The sequence below is a fragment of the Sceloporus undulatus genome, chromosome 6 (assembly GCF_019175285.1).
Source record: "Sceloporus undulatus isolate JIND9_A2432 ecotype Alabama chromosome 6, SceUnd_v1.1, whole genome shotgun sequence".
Classification (NCBI taxonomy): Eukaryota; Metazoa; Chordata; class Lepidosauria; order Squamata; family Phrynosomatidae; genus Sceloporus; species Sceloporus undulatus.
The window spans coordinates 28,199,228-28,213,779 of NC_056527.1; the positions used below are offsets into that span (position 1 = coordinate 28,199,228).

Here is a 14,552-nt window from a genome sequence, read left to right on the forward strand (position 1 = left end):
GGATTCAACTCACTATGTATAATTTGTTGAGCTGTTATGCATTGTTGCAGAAGGACAGAGATGAACTAGTAACTTGTCCAAGATACCTATACTTCTGCATCATGAAAAGTTCATGCAAACATTTCTCCTCATCTCCTTCCCCATGTATGCAGACAGTCTTTTAACTACTCCATAGGCAAATCCAATATTCTGGTTTCTTTTCTGTTCCTTTTGTATTTCTATTGTTCATAAACCCAAACTAGTTTACTGTCAAGATATCATTTTATTTAATTTGCTTTTTATTCTATTATATTTTCAATGGTTTTGTTTTGAATGCTTTTGAATACTTTCACTATATGGGCATACCTTAAAATAACAGGTAGAAGAGAAATGAAAAAAAAAAACAAGGAATGAGTAAACTGAAATAAATGGAACTGAACTTCTTGGACTTGAAACATGTAGTTGGTTGCAAAATAATACCTATATAAATGGATAACAAAGCTTTTACATAACTATTGTAATTTGAGCAGTTTTTGTAACATGTCTTTTTAAACAAATGCTGAGTTAATTTCACTGTAGTTAAAAACAAAAAAGAGTCTTGCGATATCCCTCATCTGAATGCCAATCCTTCACAGCACTCCAAGACTGAAATAGGACCTCCGACTGGTTAGATTTCTATTGTCCGGATATTTTTTTTTATTTGGGGGGGGTCCCTAAAATTTAATCCAGTTAAAATATGAGGTAATGCCTAGTGGTGTTGATGTTAATAACACATTAAGATACACTGGGCTGGATCTGTCTTTTCTGATGATGGAAAAAATGTTTGTGAAAGCACCTACAATTTATGCAATAGAATCTGTGGGATCCAACCCCTCACACTCAATAGGTTTTACTTTCTTTTAAGCCAACTAGAGTTACTTGGAGAATGGGTGAAATAGAAAGACACACTTGAAGGATATTAATTACTCCGTTAAATGGTTCCCTCTATTTATTCAGTGTTTCGGCGCTTGAAGATAAAAGTATTTCCTGTCCTGTGTTCATTCAAAGAAATTAACAGGATCTCTGTTTGGTTTTTTTTGCTAGATTCTCCATTACCCATTTGCATCAACATTTTCTGCATTTTTTAATGTGAACTTTACATCCTTTGATTAGACATGCTGCTCACACATTGGGGAACTTACTTCACCTTCCGTTAGAGCTGAATGTTTCTAGTTGTGACTTATCCCAACCTTTTTTCTAGTCCAGGTTGCTGCTATGAAACTGCTACAACCAGACGTTTTTACCATGGCCGGACAGAGACTATGCGACCCTGCACCATGGAAGCAGTTGAATGGTGTAAATCTATGCTAGATCCAGCCTTTAGTGTAAGTACTGATAATGAGGATGATACACTGTAGCTAAAAGGACTTTACAAATGCATAATTGTTGTCACTGTAAAAAGCAGTTCTGTGACTGAAAACACACCTGTCTTCAAATCTGAATGGAGGAAGAGATGAATTTCAGTGGGGATATCAGCCGTATTGTGTTGATAATTGTATGTCCTCCATAGTAGAGCATACAAATATTCATTTATTCATTTATGGTATTTATACCCTGCTCTTCAGCCCTAAAGGATCTCAGGTGGCTTACAGATAGTTATTTAGATGGTTCCCTGCCGTCAGGCTTACAGTCTAAAAAGACATGACACAAAAGGAGAAGGAAATGGTGGTGGGGAAGGGGATCAAGTCCAGTGATTCATCTCTTCCTCTGAGGCCTGGATCATGGTAGATGGACTGGAGGGAGGGCCCTTCTTCTTGCTGTTAGCTCTGATGGGGCTGAACCTGCCTTTTCACTCTCTCCCAGGCCATGTGATGTCAAATGGCATGGAGGGAGGGCTCTTCTTCTTCAAGCTAGCCCTGATGGCGTTGAGCCTACCCCTTCCTAAATACTTAAAGTAGTAATGTTATGTAATACTGAGAACTTACAGAAACTCTTTTTAGAGGCAGAAATCAAAATCCCTTCCTTGTAAGATATATACCATTTCCATTTAATAGCACAAATAATGTAGTTTTACTGCAAATGAAATCCTTTATTTTTTAAGTGGGGCAGTGATAGATCTCTTTCCTTTCATTTTCTTCCTAGTAGTATGAATTAGAAATTTGGGATAAAAGTAAGGAGTAATTGGTTTTTTCAGTGTTTTTCCTCTCCCCACCTCCCTGTTTCATTTTATTCCCTGGGTGGTTTTGTTTTGATCTAAGTATTCATTCACTGTTACTGGCCCAATTTGAACACTGGTTAACTGAAATCCCACAAGGTTTTTCACACTACATAATTGTTGTTGAACAAACAACCTGAAATTACGTAATAAAGCTGTGAACCCTTCATTCCTTTACAGAGCTGACCCTGTTCACATTTTAGCTTAGTATTTCAGTCACACTGAGATCATTTTTTCCTTTGTTGTATTTAAGGGTCTTTCCACATTATCAGCTTTTTAGTGCATGACATGTCCAGTTAGTATCCAAAGATTCTAGGTTGCCCAAATTTCTTCCTCTGAGGTACAGTTTGGTAGGCTGGGGCACTATTTCTTTTTTAGAGTGGAAAAAAAATATTTTTCTTGTACTGAATGTACTACATTTTTTAATTGCCTAGATAAATACTATCTTTTCTGTCAGATGACACAGCCATTGCTCTTCCCATATAAAATATGATTGTGCAAGTGCTGTATAAGAATCACATTGGATCAGGCTAAAATCTTGTCTAGTACAGCATTCTGTCCCCACAGTAGCCAACTACCTCCTATTAAAAGCCCATAAACATGTATCCTCTGACATCCTTTTAGGCAATTCAAGCATTTAATTGCATTTAGAAGCCTCATATTCCACTGTTGAGCATGCAAGCTGATTGGACTTTTAAATGTTCACAAACTTAAACAATCCACATGAGGTAAGACTTAAATTAGAGTAGAGGTTCCTGTCTCTTAAAAAACCCCACTGAGATACACAACAGTTTTTTGTTGGTCCCAATTGTTATTCTTCCAAGGACCATCTTTGCCAGAAATAGTTTGGGGAGAAGCTGGGCAGCAACTGGGCCCAGCGTCCCTTCTCTCCCTCTCCTATGACTTGGCAAATGGCAACTGGTTAATGGTAGTTGGAAATGGAAGAAGAAACAAATTGTAGCTTATCTCTCATTTGATCCATTTGAAGAAAGTTGGGCTGTGGAGGTGGACTGTGTTCTTTCTAATCATAAGTGATTGGTGGGGAAGCAACCATAATGTGTGAGCTGGATCTTATACTGTCACTTTTGTATCAGGGCTTTTAAGGGTTTTGTGCAACTGCTGTCTAAATAAAACCTGAGTGACCCTACTACAAGCACGTATTGCTAAGCAATGAAACAATAAATACTTCATTGTTTGTACATGGATTTCCCTTTCATCTCTGCAGGACAGGGACATCTCTTTGAAAAGGTAGTGATGTAGCTCTAACTGATAAGCTTATATCCAGACAGTTGTTCTAGATTAGCTGCAATAGCGATGAAGTTCTAATTTTGGTCTACATAGCAAGTTACAAGATGTACCAGAAAGAAATTTCACATGTTTTGAAGGAATGAGAAAAGCGTCATTTTTTTTCTTGTTTGTACATGGATCTGGAAGCAGCTGATTTGGAGTTTTTCTAGCTATGTTGTTTGGCATTTGGAATTATTTCACTTTTCTTGCTTTATGCAGCTTGGCCAGCGAAAGCAACTTATGTTGAAGGCCTTTGCAAAGCACCATAAATTGATGAAAGAATGTGAGAATGGAAAAGGTATTTCCTTCTTCTTCTTGACAAAGAGATTTCTCCTTTCTAATAAATTGGGCCTGATTCACCCCTGCCTCCCAGACCAACAGATTACTTAGTTGGCTTGTAGACTAATACCTTTTGTAAGTTGGAGTTGGATTTAAAGTTTTGGAATTTGGAAGAATAAACTCTTCTAGAACATGGCCACATAGCCCGAAAAACCCACAAATAACTTTTGTAATTTGTTTTGCAAAGCTTTAAAGACAAAAATCCCCACTCTATACATTGCTGGCATCCTTTCCCTTCCTACACAGTTTCTAATACCCTCCCACTGCCCTTTCCACACTCAAGGAGCCAGCAGTCTTAATGGGTTACAACAATTGAACTATATTTTGCCCCTCATCACAGGTCTCTTGCTTGGGGACCTATGAAAATCTACAGCTGGGATTGAAACCAACTGAGAGTAAGAGAAACACGCTACTTGTTTAAACAGAAAAATCTTATATTTGTTTGACAGGATTTGATCGTCACCTCTTGGGCCTTCTGCTTCTCTCCAAAGAGCACAGCCTTCCTATGCCAGAACTCTTTCTAGATCCTGCTTTCACTAGAAGGTATTTATAAGCTCTTTGAAAAATAATAGTCAATACATGGAGTCACAGGATGGTGGGAGTTGATGGGCCCTTATCAGCATGAAACAGGGCAGATAACAGTTTACTGCTGTAGCTGGAACCAATATTTGCAGCCCCAGCAGTTCTTTGTCAGGCTGAGGAGGTGAACTTTCTTAAAATAATAATAAATATAAATAAATAATTTTTTTATTTCTATCCCGCTTTTTGCCAGGCAATCAAAGCGGTGTACAACAGGTTAAAATACATCCATATATACATAATACCCCCCTCCCCCCAAAACAAGATTAAACAATGTAAGATTAAAAACTACATATTAAAACCGACTAAGCTAAATAAAAATCATCATGGTCAGAGTTCGCTGGATGGGAAGTCTTATTTGTGGCCGAGCATTTTATTCCGGGAAGGCTTACCGGAAGAGATCCGTCTTAATGGCCTTTTTAAAGCTCTCTAGATTGGTAATTTGACGGATCTCGTCCGGCAGGCCATTCCATAAATTGGGAGCGGCTGCAGAGAATGTCCTCTGGGAGGTCGCCATCAACCTGGTCTTTAAGGGCTGTAATAAATTCCTCCCAGAGGACCTGAGTGTACGGGGTGAATTATATGGAAGCAGGCGATCCCTTAGATAGGTTGGGCCCAAGCCATGTAGGGCTTTAAAGGTGATAACCAACACCTTGTACTGTGCCCGGAAACTGATAGGCAGCCAGTGGAGTGAGTGGTGTATTGGTGTTATATGGTCACTCCTTGCTGTTCCTGTGACCAACCTGGCTGCCATATTCTGTACCAGCTGGAGTTTCCGGACTAGGCACAAGGGTAGCCCCATGTAGAACGCATTGCAAAAATCAAGTCTTGAGGTTACCAGCGCATGTACTACAATTTTGAGGTCATCCTGTTCCAGGAAAGGGCACAGCTGGCGTATCAGCCGAAGCTGATAGCAGGCGCTCCTGACCGTCGCGTTCACCTTATTCCTTATCTGAAGTGATGGGTCAAGAAGCACCCCCAGACTGCGAACACAGTCCTTTGAGGGGAGCGTGAGCCCCTCTAGGACTGGAGGTTGCAGCCCAATCCCTGGTTTGGGGGCCCCTATCATGAGTACCTCCACTTTGTGTGGATTCAACTTGAGCTTGTTTTCCCTCATCCAATCCATTACTGCCTGAAGATACTGGGGAGAGATACCATCTGTCGTCGTTGATGACCGAGACATGGAGAAATATATTTGGGTGTCATCAGCATATTGATAACACCTGGCCCCATATCCACGGATGATTTCTCCCAGCGGCTTCATATAGATGTTAAATAGCATTGGGGACAGGATGGCACCTTGAGGGACACCACAATTAAGCTTTGTTTTAAGAGCGACTGTCCCCGAGCATCACCCTCTGGAACCTGCCCGAGCGGAAGGAGCGGAACCACTGCAAAGCAGTGCTTTCAATTCCTAACTCTCTCAGGCGTTCCAGAAGGATATTGTGATCTACTGTATCAAATGCCGCTGAGAGGTCCAGCAACACCAACAGGGTCACACTCCCTCTGTCGATGGCTAGACGAAGGTCATCAGTTAAAGCGACCATGGCAGTCTCCACCCCATACCCGGTCCTAAAGCCCGTTTGAAATGGATCAAGAAAATTGGCTTCATCCAAGACTGCTTGGAGCTGAAGAGCAACTGCCCTCTCGATCACCTTGCTCAGAAATGGCAGATGAGAAACAGGTCTATAATTTTTCATCTCCAGGGGGTCCAGGGAGGGTTTTTTCAAGAGCGGTCTAATGATCGCTTCTTTCAAAGTGGATGGTATATGACCCTCCCCAAGGGAAGCATTGATGATACGTCTAAGAAGTGTCATCAATGCCTCACCCCCCGGACGGCCAGCCATGATGGGCAGGGATCAAGAGGGCATGTTGTCTTTTTTACCTTTCCAAGGATCTTGTCCACGTCATCAGTACTCACAAGCTCAAACTGATCCAGTTTAATCTCATAAACGGGTTTACTGGACACCTCAGTAGTCGGTTTTGCTGGGGAACAATTCCCCTGTTGCTCCTTAGCACCTTTATTCCAGGGCCAGAGATGCTCGATGCTGCCCTGCCTCCAGTTGTGAGGCCTTGGAGGCAGTCTGGAGTGGTCATCAAAGCATCTATATTGCTTTCCAGTAGTTGGGTGGCCTCCTGTGCCATCTATTAATTTTAAATTGGGAACCAAATGGCTTGGTCTTATTCTGCTGCTTCAGGTATGAAAAAAATATTTTTGTTTTTGATTCACAGTGGTGGAGGTGGAAACTTTGTGCTTTCAACTAGCCTAGTAGGCTACACAAGAGTTGGGGGAGCTGCTGTTCCAATGGTCCACCATGGTTACGGCTTTTTCTACAGAATTAGAGATGACAGGTAAGGAGACTTTTATCACTATTCAGCAAGGAAACCTAAACCTGCTATTATAGTTTCCTCTGTACATTTCTGACTTTGAAAACAACATCAAAGAGGCATTAGCTGATGTCAAGGCCCTCACAAAGGGGAGGGTGTTGTACTTTACCAGAGTATAGAGATTCAGAGAGGCCTGGACCAGTCCCCAGTTTTCATTACAAGAAAATAATTGAGGATAAACTCATATTTGTGAGGATATTTTGACACACTTATTTTCTTACATTTGTTCATAGCTTATTGAGATTTTCTGGAGCCAGTCACAAGCCATATTACGAACACTTCTAGGCTTCCTGGCCTATCCTTACCTATAGTCTTTTCACAAGTATGGAGTGAGTGTGCTTGTGCAGTTATGATAGGATGCTCTGAGAGTGAAAAACAGCCCCCCCCCCCTCTATTGGATGTGGTCTTTCATATCAAGAACAAGCCCCAGATCCTTTCTACAGATACAGGAAGGAGAGATGCCTTGTAGAAGGTACAAAACACCAAAAGACAATTGAAGAAAGTCTTCCTGTAAGATCTGCAAGCCCCTGAGTAACCTCTGAAAAAAATTGGACCATGCCACCTGTGTTTTAGGGGAATGGTTCCCAAACACTGGTCCTCTGGATGTTTTGGACTTCACCTCACAAAATGCCAGGCTGTTGGCTGAGTCTTCTGGGAACACCTCCAAAACACCTGGAGGACCACAGTTGGAGAACCACTGCTTTAGAGTACAACCTCAAAGCAACCAATAAAAATGTGGCAATAGAGCCTGAAGAAGAAGCTTCTAACTATCTCTCAAGTGTCTGCAGATTAGAGAATTTTCCCTGTGATATGTTGCACCTGGGAGGAAAAATCTTCAGGTCTGCCTTTGGAAAAGAATATGATTATCTCAATTTACATTATTAAATGAAATTTGCAATAAACAACTTTTATTAAGCTAAGACTCATAAAAAACGAGAATAGGCATTCTGCCGTGGGCAAGAACAGGTAAGCCAATTAGCTTTCTTTTCAGTGAGAATAAAAATTGAATTTTGGGGAGCTCGTTGATTGTTTTGCAATTAAAATGGACAGAAAAAATAGAGCCTGAAAGTTAATTAACCTACAGTTTGCACCCAAGTAAATCCATTAGAACTGTACTTCTCAAACAGATTAATGTGGGGGACTGGCATTCCCTCTCTCCCCCCCCCCCCCAGCAGTGTGCCAGGGCACCATATTTTTTCCAGTCAGTTGAATCCCCCCACTTTCTTTTTTTCTTAGAAATTATCCAGGAACTGGCAGCTGATGGGTCAGGCACTGCTACTGGTCTTTCAACCACCACTTTAGATAGCACTGTATTAGAATAGTTATCAAACTTGGTAGAACTTTAGGCCAGGTGTTGTTAGTTTTTTAAAAGTATCAAAGGTAGTCATGTTCAAAAACAAGAATTTGTGAAAATAATTTCAATAATTAAAACAAAAACATCTTAAGAATGCATGTGAGATAATAAGCTGTGATATGTGCTGGCAGGGAAGGGAGCTGTCTTGCAAGTTTGTACCAGTCCCTATAGATGATGGCTTTTTATTTTGCATCAGCTACTTAATTAAGTATACTTTATTTAACTTATTAACCTCTCCTGCTTTTGATCTCTACAAACCTGATGGAAATGTCATTCACTCTTGCTCTGATTGCTAGCAGAATGGGCCCCTGATGGCCAGTAAAACAGATAGGAGGAGAGTTGCGCTTGTGGCAGTTGTGTCACCGTTGTGACTAAGTGGTGTCCATGATTGTGGAACAGTTACAGACAAGCAAATCTAATAAACGGTTCCATATTCACTATCACTACCTTGTCAAAATTGTGACATGATTGTAACTCCACCATCACACCACCTTTTTTACCGAACGTCAGCATGGGTGAATGATGTTTCCATCAGGTTTGAGCAGGTTGGGCCAGGAGAAATTACTTAGTTTATGCATAATTAGATTTAACTGCATGATTTGCACAAGAGTGGCCAGCTGCTGGTAGTGGCAGTTGCATCTCTCTAGAGAACAGAAGCTAGAAAAGGGCTGGGGAGATGTGAAATACTAGAGGCATATACAGAGGGGGCAGCACTCCATTAAATTATCTGAATTGAAGACAGGGTAAGGTGCTAAAGACAAAACCTGTAATTTCAGATTTTACTTTTAACATACCAATGGAAATATTTCAACACTTGTGCAGTGGCTTTTTATCAACCCATACACTCATTATATTGTGGTAATTATGCTAGAATTTCTCAGTATCATTATGCTGTATTTTGGCATCACAATAGCCTTACTCATCAACTCAATATTGGTCTAAACAATTGTTTTTAATCTTTTTTGAATTAACAGGATTGTTGTGGCCTGCACTACTTGGAAATCATGCCCAGAGACAGATGCAAAAATTCTGTGTAAGAATCTTTTCCAGTCTTTTCAGGACATGATCAAATTAATGACCACAGCCCAGCTTTAGAGAAGATATTGATATTATAGTGCCTTTATTCCTGTATGCATTGCCATGTATACTGAACACTTGAGGAATGAAACTATTAGCAAAGAGGAGTGTCTTAACTGGATGAAACACTGTCTGATAGTTCACCATATATCCTAAGCAGAAATAATGCAAAACCTTTTAAAAATGAGATTTACTGCAATAACAATGCAATTTTCCTTGAATAAGTTTGCAGCAACAATGCAAAACATAAAATCCTTAGTCAAAACTATGCAATGTTAAACTAAGCCTCAGCAATGCAGGCCTGATTGAATCACTAGGACTTTTATAAACATATTTTATGCTAACCTCTTTCATAATCTTCCTAGTGACAGATGCAAGATTATAATCAGATTATAGTAGTTTGTATAGAGCAGCCATTGCAAGGGTAATGGATTTGCGGTTCCTTTTTAGATGGTATTCTATCATGTCTTTTTAGAATTGTAATCAAAATTACTCAAGTACAGTGGTACCCCGGCTTACGAATTTAATTCGTTCCGCCGCCGCTTTTGTAACCCGAAATACTTCGCAAGCCGAAAAACCCATAGGCGCTAATGGGGAAAAGCCGCGATTTCGTGTGAAATAGCGCCGAAAAGCACCAAAAAATTTTTCGTAACCCGAAAAAACCTTCGTAACCCGGAACAGTTTTTTTAAATGGATTTTTTTCGTAACCCGGAAATTTCGTAAGGCGGCGCATTCGTATCCCGGGGTACCACTGTAATTGAGATTGTTTTATATATGTCATAGCTGCTGTTCTTGAATTTAGATAATGTGATTGCTGTTAACTCAGCAGCTCTATTAACAAGCTTTTCGAGATAAAAGGAGAAAATGCAATAAGTTAAGAAACTTGTTTTAAATTTTATTTTTCCATTCCAAACAAAGAACAGAAACTGAAATCATACTTGAAATTCTGGAAAAAATATTTTGGTGATGAGGAGCTATTATTTGACAATGATGCTTAATGTGTATAATCTAACAAGATTCTCAGGATGTCAGATTTCCTTGGCACATGGGGAGAGGATTTTGTGTTATCAGTTGTGTAATTTCTTCTCTCTGAAATAAAGCTGCCTCAAAACCAGTAAGTGTTGAATTCATTTTTACATACAGGCATTCCTCTGTTGTAAGGGGATACTTTGGAGATGACTCACTCGCTTCCATGAACCTGCCATATATGTTTGACTATAAGTTGACCTCATGTATAAGTCTAGGGCAGGTTTGGGGAACAAAATTATAGAATTTGATATAACCCACGTATAAGTCAAGGGTGAAACTTAGGGGCATGTAACAAAGGATGGAATAAAGAAAAATGATGCCAAAGCATGGTGATATTTCCCCAACCAGGGATTCCAAAAAGGATAGAAGCAACACTGCAGCAGAGTTGGTTGGTGCTTCTTTTAGGTTTTCCTGGAATGGACTAAGTTCTTGCCTTTCACCATTCCATTCAGAGTAGGTGATGATTCCTTTTGGATAAGAGTTAAGGTATGGTACTTAATTGACCTGTGGATAAGTCAGCCTGGGTTTTTTGAGTTGATTTTCAACTAAAATTTCTGGACTTATACATGAGTATATACAATATATAGTATTTCATTTTATTTAAGCCACTTGTAACTCCTTGCATACACACCTAGCTAAAACAGCTTACAAATAATTCAGAACAATGAGAAGAATTCAGTATCTCATGTTGTGATTACACATCTGTAACTGATCCATACTAAAGATCCCTACATAATCACAATTGTGGCTCCTACTTTACTGGGCATAAGCTGCAGTCAGAGAAGGAGGTTCATTTTGCTGGTGAGCAAGGCATGAGTGGATGATGTTTCCACTCTGCAAGTGAGGCTGCGACAATCAGGAGGAACACTGTCACACTTCTTTTGCTACCTCACTCATTGGCAGAAATAAGGTGCAAACTGCATCCACCTGCACCCCACTAATCACAGAATGGACTTCTTTCTCTTGGTGTGACTGATGCCCATTAAGTAGGTTGCAAATTCAGGTTGGGAGTCATTACTTGTTACTCAAACACAACAAAGTAGCCCAGTAGAATTGTGGCCTCTATTCTTTGTAAACCCTAAATCATTCCTGTTCCTTCTGTTGATTTTGAGACATAGTGTAATTATTGTATTATGCTTTAACCTAACTATCATTTGATCAAAACATAGTTCAGGAGTTCAGCTGCAAGAGAGACCTAAAATAAAAGCAGGCCAAGGAAGAGTGAGCTGGAGACTTGATCTTCTAATGGGGAAGGTCTTGCAAATAACCTGAGATGCATGAGTATTCTTTTTTGTTATATATACACTTACAACTGAGAAAATAAATAGAGATGTATAGTCTGCTAATATGTTGGTATCCTACTCTTCTCACCAGTTACAATGGTGTATCCTAATAGAAAGGTTCTATATAGATGTTGAATCTATACTTGTGCAAGGCTGCATGTGTCTTGCAGAGAAGTGCAATCCACTATTTCTTTAACCTTTTCTGAACTGTTTTTTAAATAAAACATGCACAGTTTTTTTCTATATATGTTTGCTTCCGAAACATTATAGGACTCCAGCAATCATGGTCTGTGGTTAGGGCTCTCTTTGCAGTGGCATCTATAATCTGGAGACCATGAATGGTGAAAATGCTTATGCTGTGATCCGAGTTTCCCTCGCTCCTGACTAGCTGACAAGCATTACACTAAACTATTTTATGTCAGCTTAGTTTATATTATAGTAGTGCATAAACTCTTTAAAGAAACTGAGGTTGTGTTAGGATGGGAGATCAAATTATGAATGTGTATCCCCCTTGAGATTTTAACATGGGTGGGCAGCATATTAACATTTGAGAAGTACTGGGTATAAGGTTAACCATTTGTTTCAGATATTGTACACCATGTCAACTGCTAAACTGTGCTTGCACTAGTTCAGCAGAGAAAAACAATACCACTTAAAGCCTACATTTTTCATCTAATGCTAAATATAATTGCTTATAAAAAGACATAACTTTTTAAAAAAATAAATACATTCCAAATATTAACATTTACTCTTCAGTTGAAAATAAAATTTAACAATATATTTTTTGGTGGAATGCATTTTGTATAATAGCTTCAGAAAAATGTTCAGATAATACACACTTTTCTTCCAGGTGGTTAACACTGTTTTGCTGTTTAAAGCACCACAACAGCTAGCTAAGTCTTATGGAGGCCCTCATCTCAAACACGTTTTCTTTAAAACAAGGGTTGTCAATTGCAGCCCATCAAATGTTGGGAATGTTACTCATCTCAGCCTAACTAGCAGTGCTATTATCGAGGATGATGGAAGTTCCAATTCAACATCTGCAGTGCGCCATCCCCAACCATTGTCAAAATTGCCCGTGTTAAGGAACTTTTCAGCAAGTTTGACAAGTATTGACAACCGAAATGTTTTTGAAACATGTTCCTTTGGCAATCCAGAATAATAGTGACTTGTGTCTCTTCCTCCAGCACACCTGGTTTCCAGGAACTAGATGTATCTAATCAAATATTGAAACTGCTTGTGATTTTTGGTCATTGAACCATTTAGAAAACAAAGTGGACTTCTTTCTCCAACATTTACATATGTTTTGTTGCTGTTTTGGACACAAAGTCCTTGGAGTGATCTCTCTCTCTCTCACACACACACACACACAAGCATAACTTTCCAAAGTACAGTGTGCTGTCCTCAGCTGAGAAAAAATCTCCAGAGAAATGTCATTTCAATAATCCTTATGGAATTCAGTCCATTACCACTGCCAGTTTGTTTTGCTTAAGCTGGAGATGGTATAAGGAATATCTTTTGCTACTGCCTTCTCTAAAAATTAATTCCACACGGCATATTTATACAGTAGCTGATCCTGCCTGAACATTGACTAGAGAGTAATAAATTCCTTTTGCAGCCAGTAGTTGCTGGTGTGTTCCTTGTTCTGTGACTTTGCCATTCTGGATCACTGCTATACTGTCAGCATTCTGCACTGTAGATAAGCGGTGAGCTATTACAATGCAGGTACGTCCTTGTCTGGCTTTATCTAGAGCCTCCTGGACAATCTATGGAAAACAGATTTTTTACAAATGAATTAAAAATAGTATTAAAAAAACATTTTTCACAATCCCTTTTTAAAAAATTACTATACTTTAAAATTCCATTTTAAAAGTAAGAAATAACTATGGAAGTAACATGTTTTAAATATAAAGTCACACAATATATGGATTGCAACTTTAATGGGGTGGGAACAAAGGAAGTTGCAGTTGAATACATCCAAAAAACTGCAGTTTAGAAAGGCTGCCTTACACATATGGGTAATTTGTGGCTCTTCAGGTGTGGTGCTGCAACTCCCATATGCAATATTTCTACACATTTCCTATCCCTATTTTACAAAATTAACTCTAAACAAGGAAGCTCAATAAAGTATGTTTCATTTCCCAATCAGACAGCACCTGATCAAGTGTTGAACAGGAAATACAAAGTTGAGGCCATTAGTAAAATACATCTTTGCTACGGCCACATGTATCCCCATCCACTGACCTGAAAGGTCTGGACTTCTCACATTCTGATGTTAAAAAAAACACTGAAAAACCACCCCAAGGTTTTGCTGTCCTGTTTTAGGCCCAAGAAAGGCCTTTCATCCAAATCAGAAAGAGCCTTGGAGTTATTTTCACTTTTACATCTCCTATAGGCTAAATTAGGCTAGACCTCCCCAAACATGCCAAAAAATGTCCTTTACAGTCACGAGAGCATGTGGGAGGCATTTTGGTTTAAAAAAAAAAACAGAGATGAGGGTCTTATGTGGGGCCCATGGCTAATACAGGTTGGCATCCTGTTAGCATACATAGGCATAAGTAGTTTGCACATGCATATGTCTCTTTCTGATTGATGGAGAAGCTGATATTCCCTTCCTCTGCAATGACCAAAGCCTCCCGCAACCATTCAAAAAAGCAGGGATGGGACTGGAAAAGCATCTGGCTATGTTACTGTAGTGTAGTCAGACATGAAATGATTACATCATCTGTTAAGACCTCTGAAGGACTTCCACAGACCTCAGTGGATGAAGTAAATAGGTTATGTCTAGCTACAGGGACACAGCCAGACACTTCTCATCCCTCACAATTCTTACAAGGTATAGAATGGCTGGAGAGCCTGAAGTAAATCTGTCGTAGGTTCAGGGGTGAGTGAATGGCCAGCTGTAATGTGGGTTCATGTGCAGAACTACTACGCTATGCTGGACCATACAGGATTGCAGCCATGGCCTGCAGATCACTGATGGGCTATACTGATTGGCAATGGATCTTCAGAATTTTAGACAGGATCTTTCCTAACCATATCT

General features: G+C 39.6%; 2 protein-coding genes across 13 annotated transcripts in view; one reads left to right on the plus strand and one right to left on the minus strand.

The window, feature by feature from the left end:
• The window catches only part of CROT (carnitine O-octanoyltransferase), a 35,889-nt gene extending 26,108 nt beyond the window's left edge, over positions 1-9,781 (plus strand). For 2 of the 7 annotated variants that reach the window (XM_042474212.1, XM_042474211.1), the window contains exons 13-17: positions 1,220-1,343; positions 3,680-3,758; positions 4,249-4,342; positions 6,611-6,730; positions 9,095-9,781. In XM_042474212.1, coding sequence (XP_042330146.1) covers positions 1,220-1,343; positions 3,680-3,758; positions 4,249-4,342; positions 6,611-6,730; positions 9,095-9,215 — 538 coding nt within the window. In that variant the 3' untranslated portion in view covers positions 9,216-9,781. Of the gene's footprint in view, positions 1-1,219; positions 1,344-3,679; positions 3,759-4,248; positions 4,343-6,610; positions 6,731-9,094 lie in introns of those variants that run through there. The other 5 variants (XR_006104568.1, XR_006104567.1, XM_042474213.1 and 2 more) reach the window with 5 other exon arrangements.
• A 290-nt stretch (positions 9,782-10,071) lies between these two features.
• Positions 10,072-14,552, minus strand: part of ABCB1 (ATP binding cassette subfamily B member 1) — a 60,937-nt gene continuing 56,456 nt past the window's right edge. For all 6 annotated transcript variants that reach the window (XM_042474208.1, XM_042474205.1, XM_042474207.1 and 3 more), the window contains one exon: positions 10,072-13,275. In XM_042474208.1, coding sequence (XP_042330142.1) covers positions 13,069-13,275 — 207 coding nt within the window. In that variant the 3' untranslated portion in view covers positions 10,072-13,068. The remainder of the gene's footprint in view (positions 13,276-14,552) is intronic.